Genomic DNA, 17,846 nt, shown 5'->3' with positions numbered 1-17,846 from the left:
AGACATCCATAGGAAATGGGTTAGGTCTTTCTAACAAGCCAGTCCTCTCTCTTGGCTCTGGCTGTGGTTGGAAGCTTTGCCACCCCCTGAACTCTGGCTTCCTAGAAGCTGCTCCAGAATGGAGTAGGGTGCCTCAGGCATGAACACAGGCTCCGGAGACAACTGCAAGAAAACGCTACACAAATGTTTGTTGACCAAATGGGTGAATGAATCAAGCCTGGAATTTATAAAATGCTGTCACGTATCCTTTCATTTGATCCCCTCAAAAAACCCACGAGACTTGTAATTATTACTGTGCTCATTTCACAGTTGTGGCAATCTGAGAGATTAAGTGATTTGCCCAAAATCATGTTAAGTCTTAAAGTGGCAGAGTTAAAACAAACTCTGGATCTTCTTTTTTTTCCTCCCAGTTTCTTATTTTTTCCCATTATTACCAGTTTGGACCTTCCTTTAATTCATGGGTTAAATTATGGTAACAAAGGGCTCCTGTCACCTTCTGACCTCTCCTCAAAGTCACAGAACCATGGAGACAGCTGCTAAAGGGGAACTCCTTCCTTTCCTGTCAGCTGCCTCACCTTCTGATCCCTGATGCCAGAGAGAGGATAATTTGGGAGTACGTGCCTGGTCTTAGTGCTTAAATGCCTTAAGGAGGGATTAAAGATCCGCTCTCAATTAAACCAGCATCAGCTTAAGACGTCATATTAGCTTGAGGACTAAAATTCCCAGATATAGAATTATTACCCAGTTACCACCTATTTTATTTCTAACCTCGACTGGGACCTAGGTATCATAGGATAGTTGGGAGAATTAAAGAATAAAAAAAATTGAAAAAAGTTAAAAATGAAGAATTATGTAGGAGTAATTATTTGAATGGTAGATTATTAGAGGAAAGGGGTAGAAAATAGCTTTCATGTTGTAGGCCAGCTCTGGTGACTGGTTGCGATTACTTGTTATGCTGTGGGAGAACAATTCTAAGGCTGAATCGGGGTCCAGGAAGAAGAAATACAGTCCACTGGCAATGTCTTCTGTTGGTTCCAGTGCACACACTGGGAATATTTGAGCCACGTCTAGTGGTTGACCTTCCACTATAAAGCATGTGAAAAGAAAAGTTAGAGGAAAAAAGAAGATCAAAGTCAAAGGCATTTCAAAAAGCAAGAGTTAGACAAGGTGGTCTGAAGTGAGGCATTCACAGTAAGAGAGATAAACACAAAGTTTAAGCTCAACAGGAAAACAAAAACAAAAACAAAAAAAACTCTCCACAGAGGAGAGTGAGATGGGCATCTCTCCAGAGTGAAGACAGCCGTCATCCACATGGCCAGGACAACGTAGAGGGTAGGTGAACACAGGGCAGACTCTTCGGGTGGTTCCATTTTACCTGAAGAGCAGAAGCTGATGTGAAGTCCAAGGGCAACCCCTATCCTGCAGCTTCAGAGTAAAAGAGGTCTCAACAGGAAAGCTCTGCTAGAGGCCTCCTCCACATCCTGAATCCTCAAGCCAGCTCTCAGCCCCCGTCATTGAAATTTCCCAGTGATCTCTAGAAGGTTCACTAAAATGCAGGAGGCAGAGTCTTGCCAGGTGGGCCACACAGCAACTGCTTTGTCTGAAGATGAACATCTGAACATATGCAGAAGGGGCCAGAGGAAAAGAAAGTCTCCAATGCTGAGTGTGGGTGTGCGTGCGTGCACGCCAGCACGCCGCTGCCCAGCCTTGCCTCTAAATGCAGACCAGGCCTTTACTAATCCCTTCTACCACTCAGCCTCCCTCATACACCAGCCAACCAGCAAAACACAGCCCCCATTCTGCTCAGGAATGTGCTTTCGGAAACTTAATCTAACTGCTGAGTCTGGGCCAAATCCCCCATGGCATTAACCCAAAGACAGCACCCCTTTTTCCCGCCTCTCCCGCCTTCCCACTGCCTCCTCCAAATTTAGGAGGCTGCAGTTCCACTCCACCAACTCCCTGCTCTCCACGACAGAACCCCCTCCAAGCCTGCTCTCTCAATTTCCAGAACTTCTCCATCCTTCTACCAGGCCCAAACATTGCACTTCTGATTCATGCCTAAATGACAAGCCAGTAGTTCTTGGCTTTCAAACAAGACTCAGTTGGCTTCTGCAAAAGCCCCTTCTTCTCTCACTGTGCTTCTTGGGTTGTAACCAAACCCTTCCCTTTGTCCTCACTGCCAACTGCAGATCCCTTCAAGCACCAGAGAAAGAAGTGGCCAGGAATTTTTTAAAAATAAAGCTATAAATTGTCTCTCCTCACAGAGATACACCTTGAAGTAGAAGGAGGGCTCCAAAGTAAATCTTCTCCTCTCCAATTCTCCCTTTCTCCAAACAATAAAAGGTTCAGCTTGGCTTCTAATTAGGCCAAATGAATGGTTATGGCACTTTTTGAGCCTTCACAGACACGTGCTGACCACTTGCAGATGAACTCTCCCTCCTAGATGAGCAGCATTATCCTTTAAAGGCACAAATGTTGCTAAAAAGCATATTTTATTTGTAATAATGAACAACTGGAAGTGACCTAATTGTCCAGCAATAGGAAAAGGGTTCAGTACATTATGGCTGAGACACTCAGGGGACATTCCAGGGCCCTTAGTACTGATGATCCTGCTTGGTAGGGGCTGGGGCAGATTAACTAGGAAGGCACATAAGGGAACCTACAGGAGTGATGGCTACACGGTATATACATATGCGTATGAAAAACGCATCAGCTTTTTCACTTAACATTAGCGTACTTTGTGTACTTTACTGGATGCAATTTATACTCCATAAAAAAGAAAAAGTAAATATGGTCATATGGTCAGTGGAAATGGCACATCATACAGTGCCAAAGGGGAGAGAATAAGGGCAGAAACTGTGTGGTCAGTAGTATCACAACGGTGTGAAATGTGGGTATGGATAAAGACTGGGAGGGTATACACACTCCAAAATGGTAATGGTGGTTGTGTGATGATGGTGGGCTTCGGAGAGACATTATTTTCTGTATATTCTAAACTTTCTATAATGTCATTTTAATTGTAATTTAAAGAATATTAAGAGTATGCTGGTAGGAAGTGTAGCGGTGACCTCAGCCCTTCTTGTTATGATGAGATGACCCTTCCTCACCCAAGTCTCCCAGCACCCTCTCCCACCCTACAAGCACAGCTGGAGGGGAGGGCCCATTACTGAGCACTGGTAGCCTGCTTCCCAGAGGCTGGGCACTTAGGCTCCATGGGTGCTCCTTCTGCCACAAAGGAGAATAGCTTCATAAGCCAGGGGGTTGGGTGGGGGGCTCCAAGATGCAGTCCAGGCTCTGTCTGGCACCCTAGGGATTTGGCTGGGGACCCACCCTGCCTGCTTCCCTTCTCTGAGAATAAAGGCAAGGCTGCTTGACTCTTTCCCAAGAAAACAAGAATAATGTGGGCAGCCACTCTTCTGTCTCTATTCTCCATGTAGTGAAGTCCCTCCCGGGTCCTAGGGACCAGAGGGCAGAGAAGGGACTTTTCTCCTTTCCCATCTCTCACCACTCTCCTCCCAGGACTCACACCTCACACAGCCAGGGGCCCCAGCCAACTTTGATAGAGGAGCATCTCAGAAGTTTGCTGCCTTAGGCATGACCTGTGACCTAAGGACCACCAGCCTCCCAGGAACGCATCACCCAGGAGAGTGATGATGTGGTCACATGGGAGCCCAAAGCAGGGCTGTCACGGAGTAGGGGACACTGGTAAGTCACGGGGGAACAAGCTTTGGAGACCTCACAGTTTAAATCCAAATACCCCTACCGTCTCAACAAGTTTCCCTATTCCCTACACTTCAGGCTCCAAAAAAGGGGGGCAATCCTTAATGTTTCCCAGCTATAGACTCAGCCTATAAGAATGGGGATGGGGGCTGCTCTCCAGCCTTCGGAAGTTTATTTAATCAGTCAAGTCTTATTTCCCACATGTACAATGGGTAGAAAATCAGATAACGTGTGTGTTGTCTCCTAGTAGACCCAAGTGGTAATTACGTAGTATTAAGAGTAGTATGAAATCTTCTCCTGGCAGCCTTCTTGGACCAAACTGTCACCCAAACTCTTCCTCTTTTCTCTTTTCTTTAGCCCTTTGTCACACAGTTTTCTTTTCATGGTGTTTGACTGTTTATATACCAGGCATTTGGAATTTGCTTGCCGCTCACAGAGAGTTAGGAAGCCAAGTATGGGAAGGGTAGGCTCTGTTCAGACCACACATTGTCCTGTAACTGCTCCACCATGACCATTGTGAGAATGGAGTGTAGACGATAGAGGGGACAGAGAGCAGTTGGTACGACCACACCTAAAACCACAGAGCGACCAAAGATTAGGTTGGTGCAAAAGTAATGGCGGTTTAAAAGGTTAAAAATAATTGCAAAAACTGCCATTACTTTTGCACCAACCTAACAGAAAGGCATTGCATGGTGCAGCTGTGGGGCCCACAGAAACAGTTCAACCACATCAAGTTCCCCTCTTTCTAGACACTCACCCCGGACACTTCATGTGCCCTGCTCAGAAAGTGGCTTCACAACGGCACATGGCCCCTGTCACAGGGGACTGCTGGGCAGCTACCACACACCAATTTAAAATTTCAATGGTTGAGGCCTCTTTCGTGGTAAGATTAATGACCGGCGGTATGAATGGCAGGGGAGACAGAATGGGAGAAAGGAACAGAGATGGCATCATGGCAGAGGAGCACAGGAGCAGCACTCACTGGCTAGTGTCACAGTGGCTGGCACGCTGGCCACGGCCCCTGCAGGCATCCGGGCCACACACTGGTACCGTCCCACGGTGCGGTTGTTGAGGGCGGTGATGACGAGGGTCCCGCGGGTGATGAGGATGCCCAAAGCCTCGTCCGAACCGTTCAACTCCTTCCCATCCAGGCGCCAGGTGCTGTTCATCCACGGGGGCTGCACCACGCAGCCCAGGATTACTGTCCCTCCGAGCTTCTGGACAGTGGAAGAAGGCTGGACGGTGACCTGGGGGACATCACCTGGAGGGGAACAAGGACGCAGGCATGAAGTGACACCCCCAACAAACCAACATGACCGTTTTAGAAGCACAGCACCCAGGCAGCCAGTCAGACCTCAGCAACCCAGACGACTTGATCTTTCTCTGAAAAACTTGACTGTCTTTAGGTTCATCCCCCAACCTGTCTGTGTCCCCAGAAAGTACACTGGAATGGCAGAATGGGGTGAAGGCAAGAGCGGAGGCTTTGGAGCTGGACAGACCTGGGTCTGAAACCCAGGGCCACCACTTCTGAGTCACGTGACGTTAGCCTTTTTGGATCTCAGTTTCTTATCTGTAAAATGGGATTAATGATATTTGTCTCACAGAGTTGTTGTGAAGCTAATAAACAACATGAACTTCCTGCCATAATCTCATGTAAGTGCTCGATAAAAGGCAATTATTACTCTTCCTCCTCAGTTTTATATTAGAAATGAGTAAAAAACCCACATATAACCAATAAGATATAGTCAAGATCATTCCTCATCTTGTATTGTTGAGTGTGTCCCTAAAGGCAGTGGGAATGAAGTGTTCTTTGCAATCCTAAAAGAGGAAGGGCTGTTGAAAGGGTTCTTGTTGAATGTGCAATGCTTCCATTTGACATTAAGGGCAAGGCATTCTTCCAAGAGGGATAGGCTGAGAAAGAGGAGGGCAATACTCACTCAGGTTGGCAAAGCAGCCTGCTGTGGCTAAGAGGAAGTAGGCAAGTGTGACCTCGGGCCTCTTTCCTGTCTGAGTCGTCATCGTCCCACGTAGCAAGTTGTATTATAAAGGGTCCGAAGCCAACGTCCCATAAGCCACCAGAGTCACCCAGAGACACTCTGCAATCTTCTGCAATGCTCTGCTATGAGAAAGAGAAAGAGGAACGGCCCTGGTGAGAAGCCCCAGGATACCTCTGTGGTAGCAACAGCCTGGCTTTGTCCCCTCACCCCCTGCTTCCATCACATACACTGGGCAACACTCATAGTGTTCACCTGGCCATGCTGCTGGAAGACCAAAGAACACTCTCATGCCATTTCTCATCTAAAAGAAGCTTCTTCTAAGTTATCCTCTCCTCGAGCTAGGTGATTTTATGATGTTAATATTGCTAGAGCCTTGCCCAGTGCACAAACAGCAACAGGACGAGGCTGGGGTAGGGGGCAGGATACAGAGACGCTGAGACCTGGGACCACGTCCAGGGCTCGGGCAGTGAATGCCTAGCACAGATGCTGCAAAGGATGAAGTTATCATCACCATTTGTTTGCTGGAGGCCATATGTCCTTGGCCACATGGCATGCCGTGCCGCCAGCCCAGACTATTGTGGACAGCGAGGCCATCCTTACAATGTCGAAACCCCTCCTTCAGGGGATGTTACTAATGAATGAGTCCTAAAGTCTCAGAGACTCACCAAGGACCTCAGGTCTCGATTCTCCCCAACTCTTTACCTACATCCCTGTGAACTCTCTTTCATTCTTGGAATCGACTTACCCTCCTCAGCTTGTCTGTTACCTCTAGTCTCACAACCAGAAACAGAAAAGTCACACATCAGCCAAGGCCTCTCACTTCTCTCTGCCCCTCCTGCTGGAATTCTGGTGTTTTCCATCTCTGTAAAATTTGTACTCTTGACAATTGTCCATGTTATATCTCCACCTCAGAACAACATTCCTTTGGGGCTGTAGACGGCACGGCACTTCCAGGCGCCTGTTGACACATCTCAGCTATCAGCCACTTTCTTACTGTCTGCCTAGAACGTTAACTCCTCCCTTTCCACGGTATTATTTCTTTATGTCTCCTTTAAGCTACAGTCCTTAAAAGATTGCATCAAAATCCCAGAGAGGCAAGTGTACACTCTAACACACACTTCTGTCACGGCCGAAACCAAGATTCTGCTTCCATGCTTTTCACTGGTGTACTTATCGGCCAATAAGGAAGGTGTCAACATCCTTGTGAGGCAGGGGCATTAGAATGAGCTTCAGATAACATTGAAGGCAACATGCCCGCCATCTAGATAGTAGATGCATCTTCCTGAATCAGGCATTGGTGGCAAAACTATTATAATAGTAATTTCCAGAAGGGTTACATATATTAAAAATGTTAACTGTTCTGGACTAGATTATCTAACCAGCAACTCTTTCAAAGACTAACAGTCATCACTGAAAAATGAGGGGAGGTAGTTAAGCTACTCTTGAGCGATGCACTGTGCTCACCAGTCTCTGGAGTTCTGGCCACTGGTACACTCAGCTGTAAGAAGCAGTCCTCAGCTCTTCAGCCCCCGTAGCTCATGACAGGGGACGAAGGCTGCGCTCTGGGGCTCTTGCTCTGGGCTAGAAGTGCTTGGGGTTTGCCTAAACCTGTCCCTTTTCCAAGTACCTTAGGCCCTTCGGCTTTTCACCTGGCTGTTTAGTCAAGAGGGCCACATTCGCCCTGCCCAGCAAGCACCCCTCCAAACCAGATCGAGGACCAGCCCGCACTGGTGTTCAGAATGCGTTTCAGGAAAGACTTTTTTCCCTTTGATTTTTAATCCCTCCCTTTGCCTTGTGTATTGGACACCAGAGGACCTTCAAGACTCCTCCATCACTCTGGGTAACGACAAGGGTGATTTTCTAAAACAGGTGAGAAAGGAAAATTCTAAAGAAACTTTTCAAAAGTTCTTTCCTGATACATTAAACTATATTCCTCTTTGTGTAGAGAGAGCTTTGGCTTTTTTTCAGACAATCTAGTAAATCAAATGATGATGTCATTAGCAAAGTAAAATTAAGGAAAGCTGCAAAGGATGTGAGGCTGGCTGGGAAGGGGAGAGAGGGTGGGGCAGACCTGCTAAGCTCTTTGCATGTGGCCATCTTTGAATCTTCATAAAAACCCTACAAGGTAGGGGCTATTATCCCCATCATATAGGTGACGAAAAATGGAGTTCCAGAGGTTAAGCAACTTGCTCAAGGTCGCAATTGTAGGCCTGGAATGAAAGCCAGGTTGGGCTCATTCCAAAGCTCTGTATTTTTAACCACAATAGTAGCCTTGTCACACATTTTCTATCAGTGCTTGGCACCCAGTGGGTGCTTAACAGACTTGGAATAAGGGTGATTTACAACAGTGAGGAGTTTTAACAGTGATTTCTATTGGAAAAGTTCATTAACATGTTTACAAACCAATAGCAAAAAGCAAGTTTTTGGTGTCCTCTCAGTTTTCCAGACACTTGTTTTAGTTCTCTACTTTCCCCTCAAATGAGATATTGTATTTATCTAGAATACTGCATAATTACCAATGATAGAAATTTAGGGAACCTGCTTGTTCATGACATGCTGCAGTTTCCCCAACTCCTTAAGGAGATTGGGGACACCTGTTCCTTTCCAGCTGGAGACAGAAAATGAATACAAAGCGAAAAAGGGCAGAAAAAAAAAAGAAGAAAAAAAGACAAGCAACAGACAAAGAGGGACAGGAGGACTGTTTCTTATCTGAGAACAGGGTGGCTGCAGAGGTGTTTGGGTTGTAAAGTCCACAAAGGTTTTACTGAGGAAATTCAGCCTGACCCCCTCCTGCTTAACAAGGACCAGCGAAACAATTCCTGTTACTTCTGCACCCTCAGTAATTTATAAGGTTCAAAATGGAAACAGACCCCACCACTGCTGCCAGCCACCATCCAGCTTTTAAAAGCAACCAGGAGAAAAGAATGTAGCTGGGGAGGGAGAGACAGAGGAAGCAGGTACCCAAAAGGGAAGAGGGAGTTAACTCATTAATCCCCACACACACTTGTAAGTAGGTACCATTTAATGATCCCAAAGCAGGACACGTGGGGTCTCCTTCACGTAACAGCAGAACTGTGACAAAAATATGGCGGGGAGGAGGGTCACTGTAGTTAGGATGCATTTTATTTAACAGCTGGGGAAACTGGGTTACTTCCTAGACCAAGTTACCTAGAGAATTTCGTGTACAAAGACACATGATTCTGAGCACTTAGTTTTAATGATTAAAAAAAAAAAAGGCCACATAAGGCTTAACTGGAGTACCTAATTGCAGTGTAACCTTGTCCCATTGTGAAATGAAAAGGGTACAGTTTCAAAGTTGGGCGAAGGCAACAGGAAGGCCTGTTATTTTTCTCAGCAACACAAAGTATGTCTAGATCCTTCTTATTTTTCTATGCATTTTCTCAGAAAAAGAGAGATCAAAAAGAAAAAATCAAAAAGCAGAGAGAAGGGAAAAGGAATTCTTGACATGAATTCCTCACTGAGGCCTAGGAACTTGCTATTTTTAAGGGTTATGCGGACACACAACATAAAATGTGTCTGAGAAGTTTAACTGCTGACATACATGTTCCCACTGAAATAATCTCTTCCAAGCAGATGTTTTTTAAATGTTCCAAAAACAACAACAACAGAATACACTTCTGAGGTTGAGACCACGCATGAGAAATTATAGCCTCGGAGTATTTATTTTGTGAGAAAATTACAAACAACGGAGAGTTGATCATGGGCAGGAGAAGGCCGGCTCCACCTTCTCCCAAGCAGGCTGCTGATGGGCTAGAGCAAGAATGAAACAATGGCACAGGCGGCCACGTCTCATCCCTGATCACCTGGGCCGCTGCAGCTCTCTCAGGAAGGCAGACCTTCATGACCTAAAACAACATACACCCTTTGGATGGCCAATGACCAATCACAAAGAGCTGAATAAGAGAGCATGTGAGCTAGCAGATAGAATTATAAAGACTTTTAAAAACATTCTTTTTTGTTCCACTGGTTGGGAGGGGCTAGCTACAGGAAGAAGGAAATCTTCACCTAACCCCAAATAACATTTTTTGCATGTTCCCAATTCTGTAGAGTAAGATTCACCTTTCCCAACTATCTTTGAAGGCAGAGAGAGGTTTTGCTCCTAGCTGGTGATGCAAAGGGACTGGGGTTGAGTGCTGGCTGCTCCGTGGCCTCAGGAAAGAGGCTCGTATTTCTGCAAAGAGGAGTGAGTGGCATTGGGGGAAATATTGGGGAAACAAGTGAATTTACTTATCAAGGGGCTAAATATGTGAACTTGGATAGACTTGGGAGAAGGAATTAAGAAAGGTCATTTTTTACTTAAAAGGTTGTTCTTTTACCCACAGACCAAGTTAAAGGGAAACATTTTCAATTAGGAGGGAACCTCAGAGAAAATAAAATAATAGCTTAGAATAACGCCTACTGGGTACTGAGTGTTATGAAGGAGGAAAGAGGCACTAAGTGATTTGCAGAAGGTCTCCCAGCTAATTAAGAAGGGAGATTTAGGGGGACAAATCAGGTCTGACTCTTAGCACAGTGCTCTTTCTACTACCCTGACATTACCTCCCAACAAACTGCGCCTGGGGTCACGTTAACCAACTGCTTAGAACTGCTTTGAGAACTAAATTTGCGATGTTTTTGAATTTACTTTCTTATGCATAAAAATAACGTTCCCTGGATCATCATCTGTAAGAGTAACGTTCTCTGTGTGGTCCTTTTCATTCTTTTACCATTTACATCCTAATCTAGAGCAACCTGTTGCTGTTCTTCACACAAATGCCTTCAACAGAATTTTCTGCAGTGCTGAAGATGTTCTATATTTGGGCTGTCCAAAACACTAGTCACTTGCCGCCTGCGGCTATTAAATCCTTGATGTGTGGCTAATGTGGCTGAGAAGTGGCATTTTTAATTTGAATGGCCACATAAGGGTAATGGTTACCACACTGGACAGCACAGTTCTAGGCTAATATCTGGAGCGTGTACCCAGACCACCGTGAGGTCAAATGAAGAATAACAAGGGTTTGATGCTCTTAAGTATGAGCCATGCTTTCGCCAGCCTCTAAACATATGTCTAGGTTAGTTCTTATTCAACTTTTATGTATGAGTTTTCTATTTAAAAACTGTGTATTTTGATTTTGTTATTATTGAGAAGAAAAAATACTGTCATCTGCTACACAAGACAGCATGCAAAGCACTGCAATAGAAAATGAATTCAGTCCCGAGATGCTTAAAGCAAAACGTGGGACATAAGGCAGCTAGTGCTCAACAGATATCCACAAGCTCCTCATTTCCCAGCCTCCTCTGGCATGAGCTTAGGGTCATGTGATTAGTCCTGGCCAATGAACATGTCATGTGTCACTTTCCAACCAACACAGTTAAGAGAATTCTCCCTTCTCCAGTCCCGGTGACCACACATCACAGGTTTCAGAAGGTGTAACTACCAAGATAGAAGAAGGCAGTGCAATTTATGCCAGGAGAAGAAGAAAACCTTTGTTGCACTTTGTTGTCCCATTGAAGTTTTGAGATCATGTAACCACTGTCATGTAGTATCTCTACTCTGATACCTTAACCGATCACCAATTTAGTCACAACTGGAAAGTAGACAATGAGAAGAGAGAGCATTTTCAATTTTGAGTCTTTGGAAAGGGTTTTCTGGATATAGGATTTGAAACTGGGTCATCTGGAATATGCACATGTAAGGAGACGAAGGGCACTGCAGGAAGGTGGCTGCAGGAAGCACCTGGCTGTCACAGAAGGTTTATCTGGAACAGGAGTCTCCATATTTTTCTTTTTTATAAAAAAAAATTTTTTTTTTAATTTTTAAGATTTTATGGTGGAAGGGGAACGGGACTTTATTGGGGAACAGTGTGTACTTCCAGAACTTTTTTCCAAGTCAAATTGTTGTCCTTTCAGTCTTAGTTGTGGAGGGCACAGCTCAGTTCCAGGTCCAGTTGCCATTGCTAGTTGCAGGGGGCGCAGCCCACCATCCCTTGTGGGAGTCGAACCGGCAACCTTGTGGTTGAGAGGACGCCTCCAACCAACTGAGCCATCCGGGAGCTCGGTGGCAGCTCAGCTCAAGGTGCCGTGTTCAATCTTACTTGCTGGGGGTGGAGCCCACCATCCCTTGCGGGACTCGAGGAATTGAACTGGCAACCTTGTGGTTGAGAGCCCACTGGCCCATGTGGGAATTGAACCGGCAGCCTTCGGAGTTAAGAGCACGGAGCTCCAACTGCCTGAGCCACCGGGCCGGCCCCCTCCATATTTTTCTGATCTCACTCCCTTATGAGTAAAATATCCTGGGCAAATATCCCCAATACATGTATGTGTACTAATAAATTAAGTGCACGTATTGCTGAACTACAACTTTAAAAAGTATAGATAAAAATGAAACCATATTTTAAGGGCTTGTTTATCATGGTTGTTTTACAATATCATTAAGCTAATACTTTAAGACTGAATGCCTATTTAGAATTACGTTGATCACTAATGACACGAATGTAATCTCTTTTAAATAGTCTGCTTGAATGTTAATTATTTTGTTGACTTCTCATCAGATGTGATTCCATTATCATTGTTTTTACTTCCTAATGTGGCTTGAAAAGGGCCAGCTCTGCCTTTTCCTCCTATTGGCATGTGCTTGGATTATCAACATACTCTTCAACCCACAGTTTCTTTGCAGCAATCTCTTTAAGCCACTTATCCTTTTGTGAGAGTTAATTTAGTTAAAACTAAATAATATAATCTGTAAATCCACTTAACAGAGAACAGGAAAACTGAAGAGTGAGTGAACAAGTGAGTGAGGTCCCCACTGCCAAGCCCTTCACCACAGTGGAGATCTCTTGGTACTGTTAGGACAAATCACAGCCGGACAGACAGACTAAAAGGTAACCACTGGCAATCCCGGTGTTAAACAGCAGGAAAGCTTAATTCTTTTTCCTATTCCTTTTTAAGATAGAAAGAAACATTAAGGAATCTCCAACATTTTCTTCTAGTGTCCCAGTGGAATTTCTTTTATTTCCCTTTAGAAACTTGCATCTCGCTTTGGAGACTATTCTAGAAGAAGGAAACAGGCAAGGTAGGAAACAGGTTGTGTCATGCTATGGAAGACTATAAAAAAGTTTGAAATTAACAGCGTAGGGGGGAACAACTGATGGTTTTTGAAAATGGCATATATGATAAAAGTGACATTTGGGTTAAATTAGCAAAACCTGGGCTTTTTATTTTCACTGAACCCAAAATTTATAACAAGCTCTAACAAACATGGACAGAGTCTATTTCCACTCAGGTAGGTGGGACCCCTCACTGTCCAGGCCAGGGGAAAAGAGCCTGGACAGAGCATCTTGGCTCTGGGGAGGAACCCCCCAGAGAGAGAAACCACACCTGTCTCTGAGAAAAGGGAAGGTCTGGTCTCTTGATTTGTCCACTGGACAAATCTAGTCTTCTCCCACCTCAACCACTTGAGACAAAAGTTACTGGGGAGTCTCATTTCTTTATCACACATACCCATTCCTGAAAATGGCCTCATTTCTTTAAAGAGATTTTTTTAAAAAAATCCACCCATAGAGACAAAGGGGGGAACCCCACAAACCTTTATTGCTAAACTGGAAAAAAAAGAGAGAAAAGGAAAACCACTTCCTTTCTTCTACACTCCATTCTCAATCCCCCCACCCCTATTCCATATAAATTCAATTTGACAACCCTGCTAATTGGATAAACGCAGCTCCTACACTCCTGGAAGGCCATTCCCTTTTCTTTCTTTCTTTCTTTTTTTTTGTTTTTGGAGAGCTCAAAACAGGGTGATTGTGCTGTTCTTTAACACGAATTCCATCTGCTTTATTTCTGTCTCTCCATTCACCACTCCTCTTGAATATTTATGAAGCCTTCCCTCCTGCCTATCCCCTTTCCACCCCACCTCCACCCGCCTTCTTCCCTCAACCTCCCTCTCCCCACTCTGCCTCCCCTTTCTCTCTGAGACTGATAAAAACCTTCCAAATGCCCCCCCTCCTTGCTTTAGATAAACACAGGCAGTGTCAAGTGTGAGGAGTAGGGGGAGGTGGGAAGGGGGTTCAACTGCCAGTCAAGCCCCCGGCCTTCAGTGAGGCCCAGGGGCCTACCCTAATCTGCTGCATGCTTGCCATATGGGGGCTGTGTTGCCCCGGGAAACACTAACAGGCAGAACGGAGCTTAATAGAGTCCATATTCATTGTAATGCAGTGAGATAGCTCAAGGCACCACTGCCCCTTCAGTTCAGTTTCATTCTTCTGTTTCCCTCTTTCTTTCTGTTTTTCCTCCTGTTTTCTTTCTTTCTTCCTTTCAAAAGGACCAGGTCCCCAAGAGCTATAATATGGAGAGGCCTGGGCTGGCAGGAAAGCTGAACTTTATTTGGCGTTAGGAGTGAGGAAGATGATGGTGGTGTTGGGGTCAGGGCTGAGGCTGACGGGGAGAGATAGTATTGGGAGCTCCTAGGAGAGCAGACTGCAGAGATGGCACAGGGGTGGAGCTCAGAGCGCGTGGTATTGCATGCGTGCTGGTGTGCCCGGGCTTGAGTCTGTGTACATGTGTAAGGGAGTGTGGAGGGTATGTTTGGCCCTCAGAGCCCTGGAGCACGGAAACCTTCCCATTTATTCAGCCACCTATGGATGCCTACATATCCCAACACCACCCCATCTCTAATCCCAGTCAATGTAAGGCCATAAAAGCCAGTGACACCTACCTCCCGATGTATTAGGCCAGTGACCAATTCCCAGCTCTTCACAGTTGCCTTGAAAAGTCACAAGTGTGCAATGGGATGAAATCACTTTAGAAACGAATCCCTGGAGGAGTCTAAGACCCACCAGCCTGCCAAGTTGGGGTCCTTTTCCTCCTCTGGCTAATCTGGACGGAGGGGAGAGGTAACAGTTGTGGTCCGACTCAGCCAAACTAAAGGCATATGGGTCCTCTTTGCATTAAAAGAGTGGGCTGTCTAGCAGATGAGATCTTGTCATAAGTATATCTGCTGAAGTGAGACATGGTCTCCCTGAGGTCAGAGGTGACTTTTCCCCAGGGCCTATAAGGAAAAGAGTGCAGAGAATGTTGGAAGGAAATAGAGGACATTTCTCCCAACTTCTCAGAAAAAGTAAAACTGGTAACCAAGATGCTGTGAAATTCCTCAAAGAATGAAGAATCAGTTTTATAAACTGTGAAACATAAAGATATTTGTTCCATGACTGTAAAAATCACCTATCTAAATCAAGATGGAAAAATAAAAGAAAAACTACAAAAACTTTCATATACTCTCTTACAGTTGAAACTTTAATTCCATGGTGTCTGGCACATAGGAAAAGCTCAATAAATGGTTTCTGAATGAACCATATACAGAGGGGGCCAAATATATATATATATATATATATATATATATATATATATATATATATAATATATATATATATATTATATATATATATATACACACACACATTTTAAGAAAGGAAATAACTGTATTAAAATTGTAATACTTAATATATGCCAATACAAAAGATGAATACAAGTCATGTGTATACATTTTTTTGGCACCCCCGGTATATGCTCCTACAATTGTATTATTGCTGACCAAGAACTTGAAATTCTTTACCCAACTGACCACTACCCTCAGGGGTCAAATAGGTGGCAATGGTTTTAACAGAAGCAAAATGGTCCTGCAAAGGTGCAGCAATGCTCCTAACATTGTGATGCCAAGATCCACTACAGATCTGCAGCAAGATCTATAGAGGGCTCTGTTATTCGCCTTGTCCGATGCCAAATTCAGGCAGGCTGTCAGATAAAATGGCTCAAACCAAAGCTTCTTGTGGTGTGGTTTTTTGCCTTCCAAACTTGATATATTCTACTTTCCTTGCTTTTACCTCATTGAGATGCACCATACATCTGTGGTTTCCGAAGCTCAACCCAGAGGAAACCACCTGTAGGAGAGTTTATGAAAGTTCTTATAATTTTTCTTTGCCTCTACTTACTCTCTTGATTTTAAGGCCCTATATCCAAACAACTCCACAGCAGATGGTACAGTGGATTTTCAAGAGCCAGACACAATTTCAACTCCTGGCTTTCAAACCTAAATAGCATTTGGCTACCTGAAATGTTACCCAGAAGCCAGCCTCAGTACCATATCCATTTACATCCATTAGGGACCCATAAAGGCAGTCATGCCTCTTCCTCAGGATTCCAGAGTAGATGAAGACATACAACGGAGCAGGGTCTTAGAGGACTGAGAGCACTTACCCTCCCTAAAGAAGAAGCTTTACCCTCCAATTTATCTTTTGCCTGCGTAGTCCTACTCCCAGTTGTTCTGCTACCAGCATATTGCACGTGTTGCAGAGACGTGCTCCACAAAGGAGCAAGTAGAGACACTGAGAGCTCCACTGCGTGCCAGTCTTGGAGAACCATGGGAGCTCAGCAGGGCAGCCAAGCTCTTCCCAGCCTTCCCTACAGTGAGCAGTTTGCTCAGTAATCTTACCACCGATGTACGTGATGTGATGAGAACCAGAATGGCCAACTCCTAAAGAAAGCAGGGACTACTACTCTAGTCTAGACCAAATGCCTGCCTTTCATTTCCCTGCTCATGACCTACTTATAAAAACACATACTCAAACTTATCTATTCTTCCCTAAAACCATGTTGATATTTACCGCCCACTCAGGTGCCCAAACTTGGACTCAACCTTGTCTCCTGGCTCCCCCAGATTCCCCACCCTAGGATCTGACCAGTTCTACTGACTCCAACTTTGACATCAGCAGCCAGAGAAACACAGTGCAATAGAAATACCGTGCAAGCCACAGGTATCACTTAAAACTTTCTAGTAGCCACATTTGAAAAAATACGTGCAAGTCGTCTTGGTAATATCTTTTAACACAATACATTCAAAATATTAGCACTTCAATATACAGTCAATACAAAAATTATTAATGAGGTGCTTTATATTTTGTTTCATACTAAGTCTTCTAAACCTAGTATGGATTTTATATTTACTACGAATCCCAACTCAGACTAGCCGCATTTCAGAAGCTTGATAGCGACACATGCTAGTGGCTATTGTACCGGACAGCACAGGTCCAGGACCCCCAAATTTGTTCCCTGACTCTTTCTGTTCCCCATCTCATCATCCTCCACATTGTCATGGACCACAATCCACACTCCATCTAATTTGATATAATTCTCACAATGGGCCTGTAAGGTAGATGCATGACCAACTCATTTTATAAATGATGAAATTAAAGCTCGGAGTAGTTAGATATTTTGTTCAAGATCACACAGATAGATGGGACGTCAGAGCGGGGATTTGAACCAGGTCCACGTGACTTTAAACCCCCTGATTCTTTTGACTTTACCACATACTTCTTTAAGTAAATTATGGCATAATAATTGAATCATTAAGCAGCCATTAAAAATGATAATTATAAAGATCAAGTAGCAACATGAAACATGTTTAAAAGATGGTAAGAAAAAAACGTAGATCTCATTTTGTAAAAGGCATGTAAGCAGTTGTGTGACACCTAGCAGGGAATATGAAACAAATAATAGCAGCTGATTTGAAAACGTGAAGGAATTACGAGGGATTTTCCCACCTTTGAGGTCAGTTGAAAACAAACAAGCAAATAAGCTAACAGACCCACCTTTTTTTGTTGTTGTTTATTTATTTATTTTTTATTTATTTTTATTATTTTTATTTTAATTTATTAGTTTCAGGTGTACAAGACAAGGTAATACTTAGACGTTCATCATTTATATCCCTCACACTGTGAACCCCTCTCCCCCCATCCACTATCCCTCCGACCTCGCACCGAGCCATCACATTATATATATAAAATTATAGTTGGCATTCATTAATGTTTAGCTTCTGGTGTACAATGCCATGATCAGGCATCCACAGTATCCCTGAGGTGGTCTCCCAAATAGGACGCATGTCCATCGGATACCCAACAAAATCTTTACAGCATTATTGATTACGTTCCCCAAATTAATTTTCAAAAACTCTGAGGCCATCTTGTGGTTACCAGCTGCTTCCTAATCCCTTCACCTTTCCCCTTATCTCCCCCCGCCCCCGCCCATCTAACAACTCTCGGTTTTTTTCTTTTTGTCCCCAAAACTGTTTCTGATTAGTTC

General features: G+C 44.3%; 1 protein-coding gene across 3 annotated transcripts in view; it reads right to left on the bottom strand.

Moving 5' to 3' along the window:
• Positions 1–17,846, bottom strand: part of BOC (BOC cell adhesion associated, oncogene regulated) — a 74,662-nt gene that overhangs the window by 30,075 nt on the left and 26,741 nt on the right. For 2 of the 3 annotated variants that reach the window (XM_081080330.1, XM_081080332.1), the window contains exons 2-3: positions 5,658–5,839; positions 4,703–4,981 (exon numbers count right to left, since the gene is read on the bottom strand). In XM_081080330.1, coding sequence (XP_080936456.1) covers positions 4,703–4,981; positions 5,658–5,739 — 361 coding nt within the window. In that variant the 5' untranslated portion in view covers positions 5,740–5,839. The remainder of the gene's footprint in view (positions 1–4,702; positions 4,982–5,657; positions 5,840–17,846) is intronic. The other variant, XM_081080331.1, reaches the window with a different exon arrangement.

The sequence above is a fragment of the Rhinolophus hipposideros genome (genome assembly GCF_964194185.1).
Source record: "Rhinolophus hipposideros genome assembly, chromosome: 2".
Lineage (NCBI taxonomy): Eukaryota > Metazoa > Chordata > Mammalia > Chiroptera > Rhinolophidae > Rhinolophus > Rhinolophus hipposideros.
This window is presented reverse-complemented; position numbering and strand designations above follow the sequence as displayed.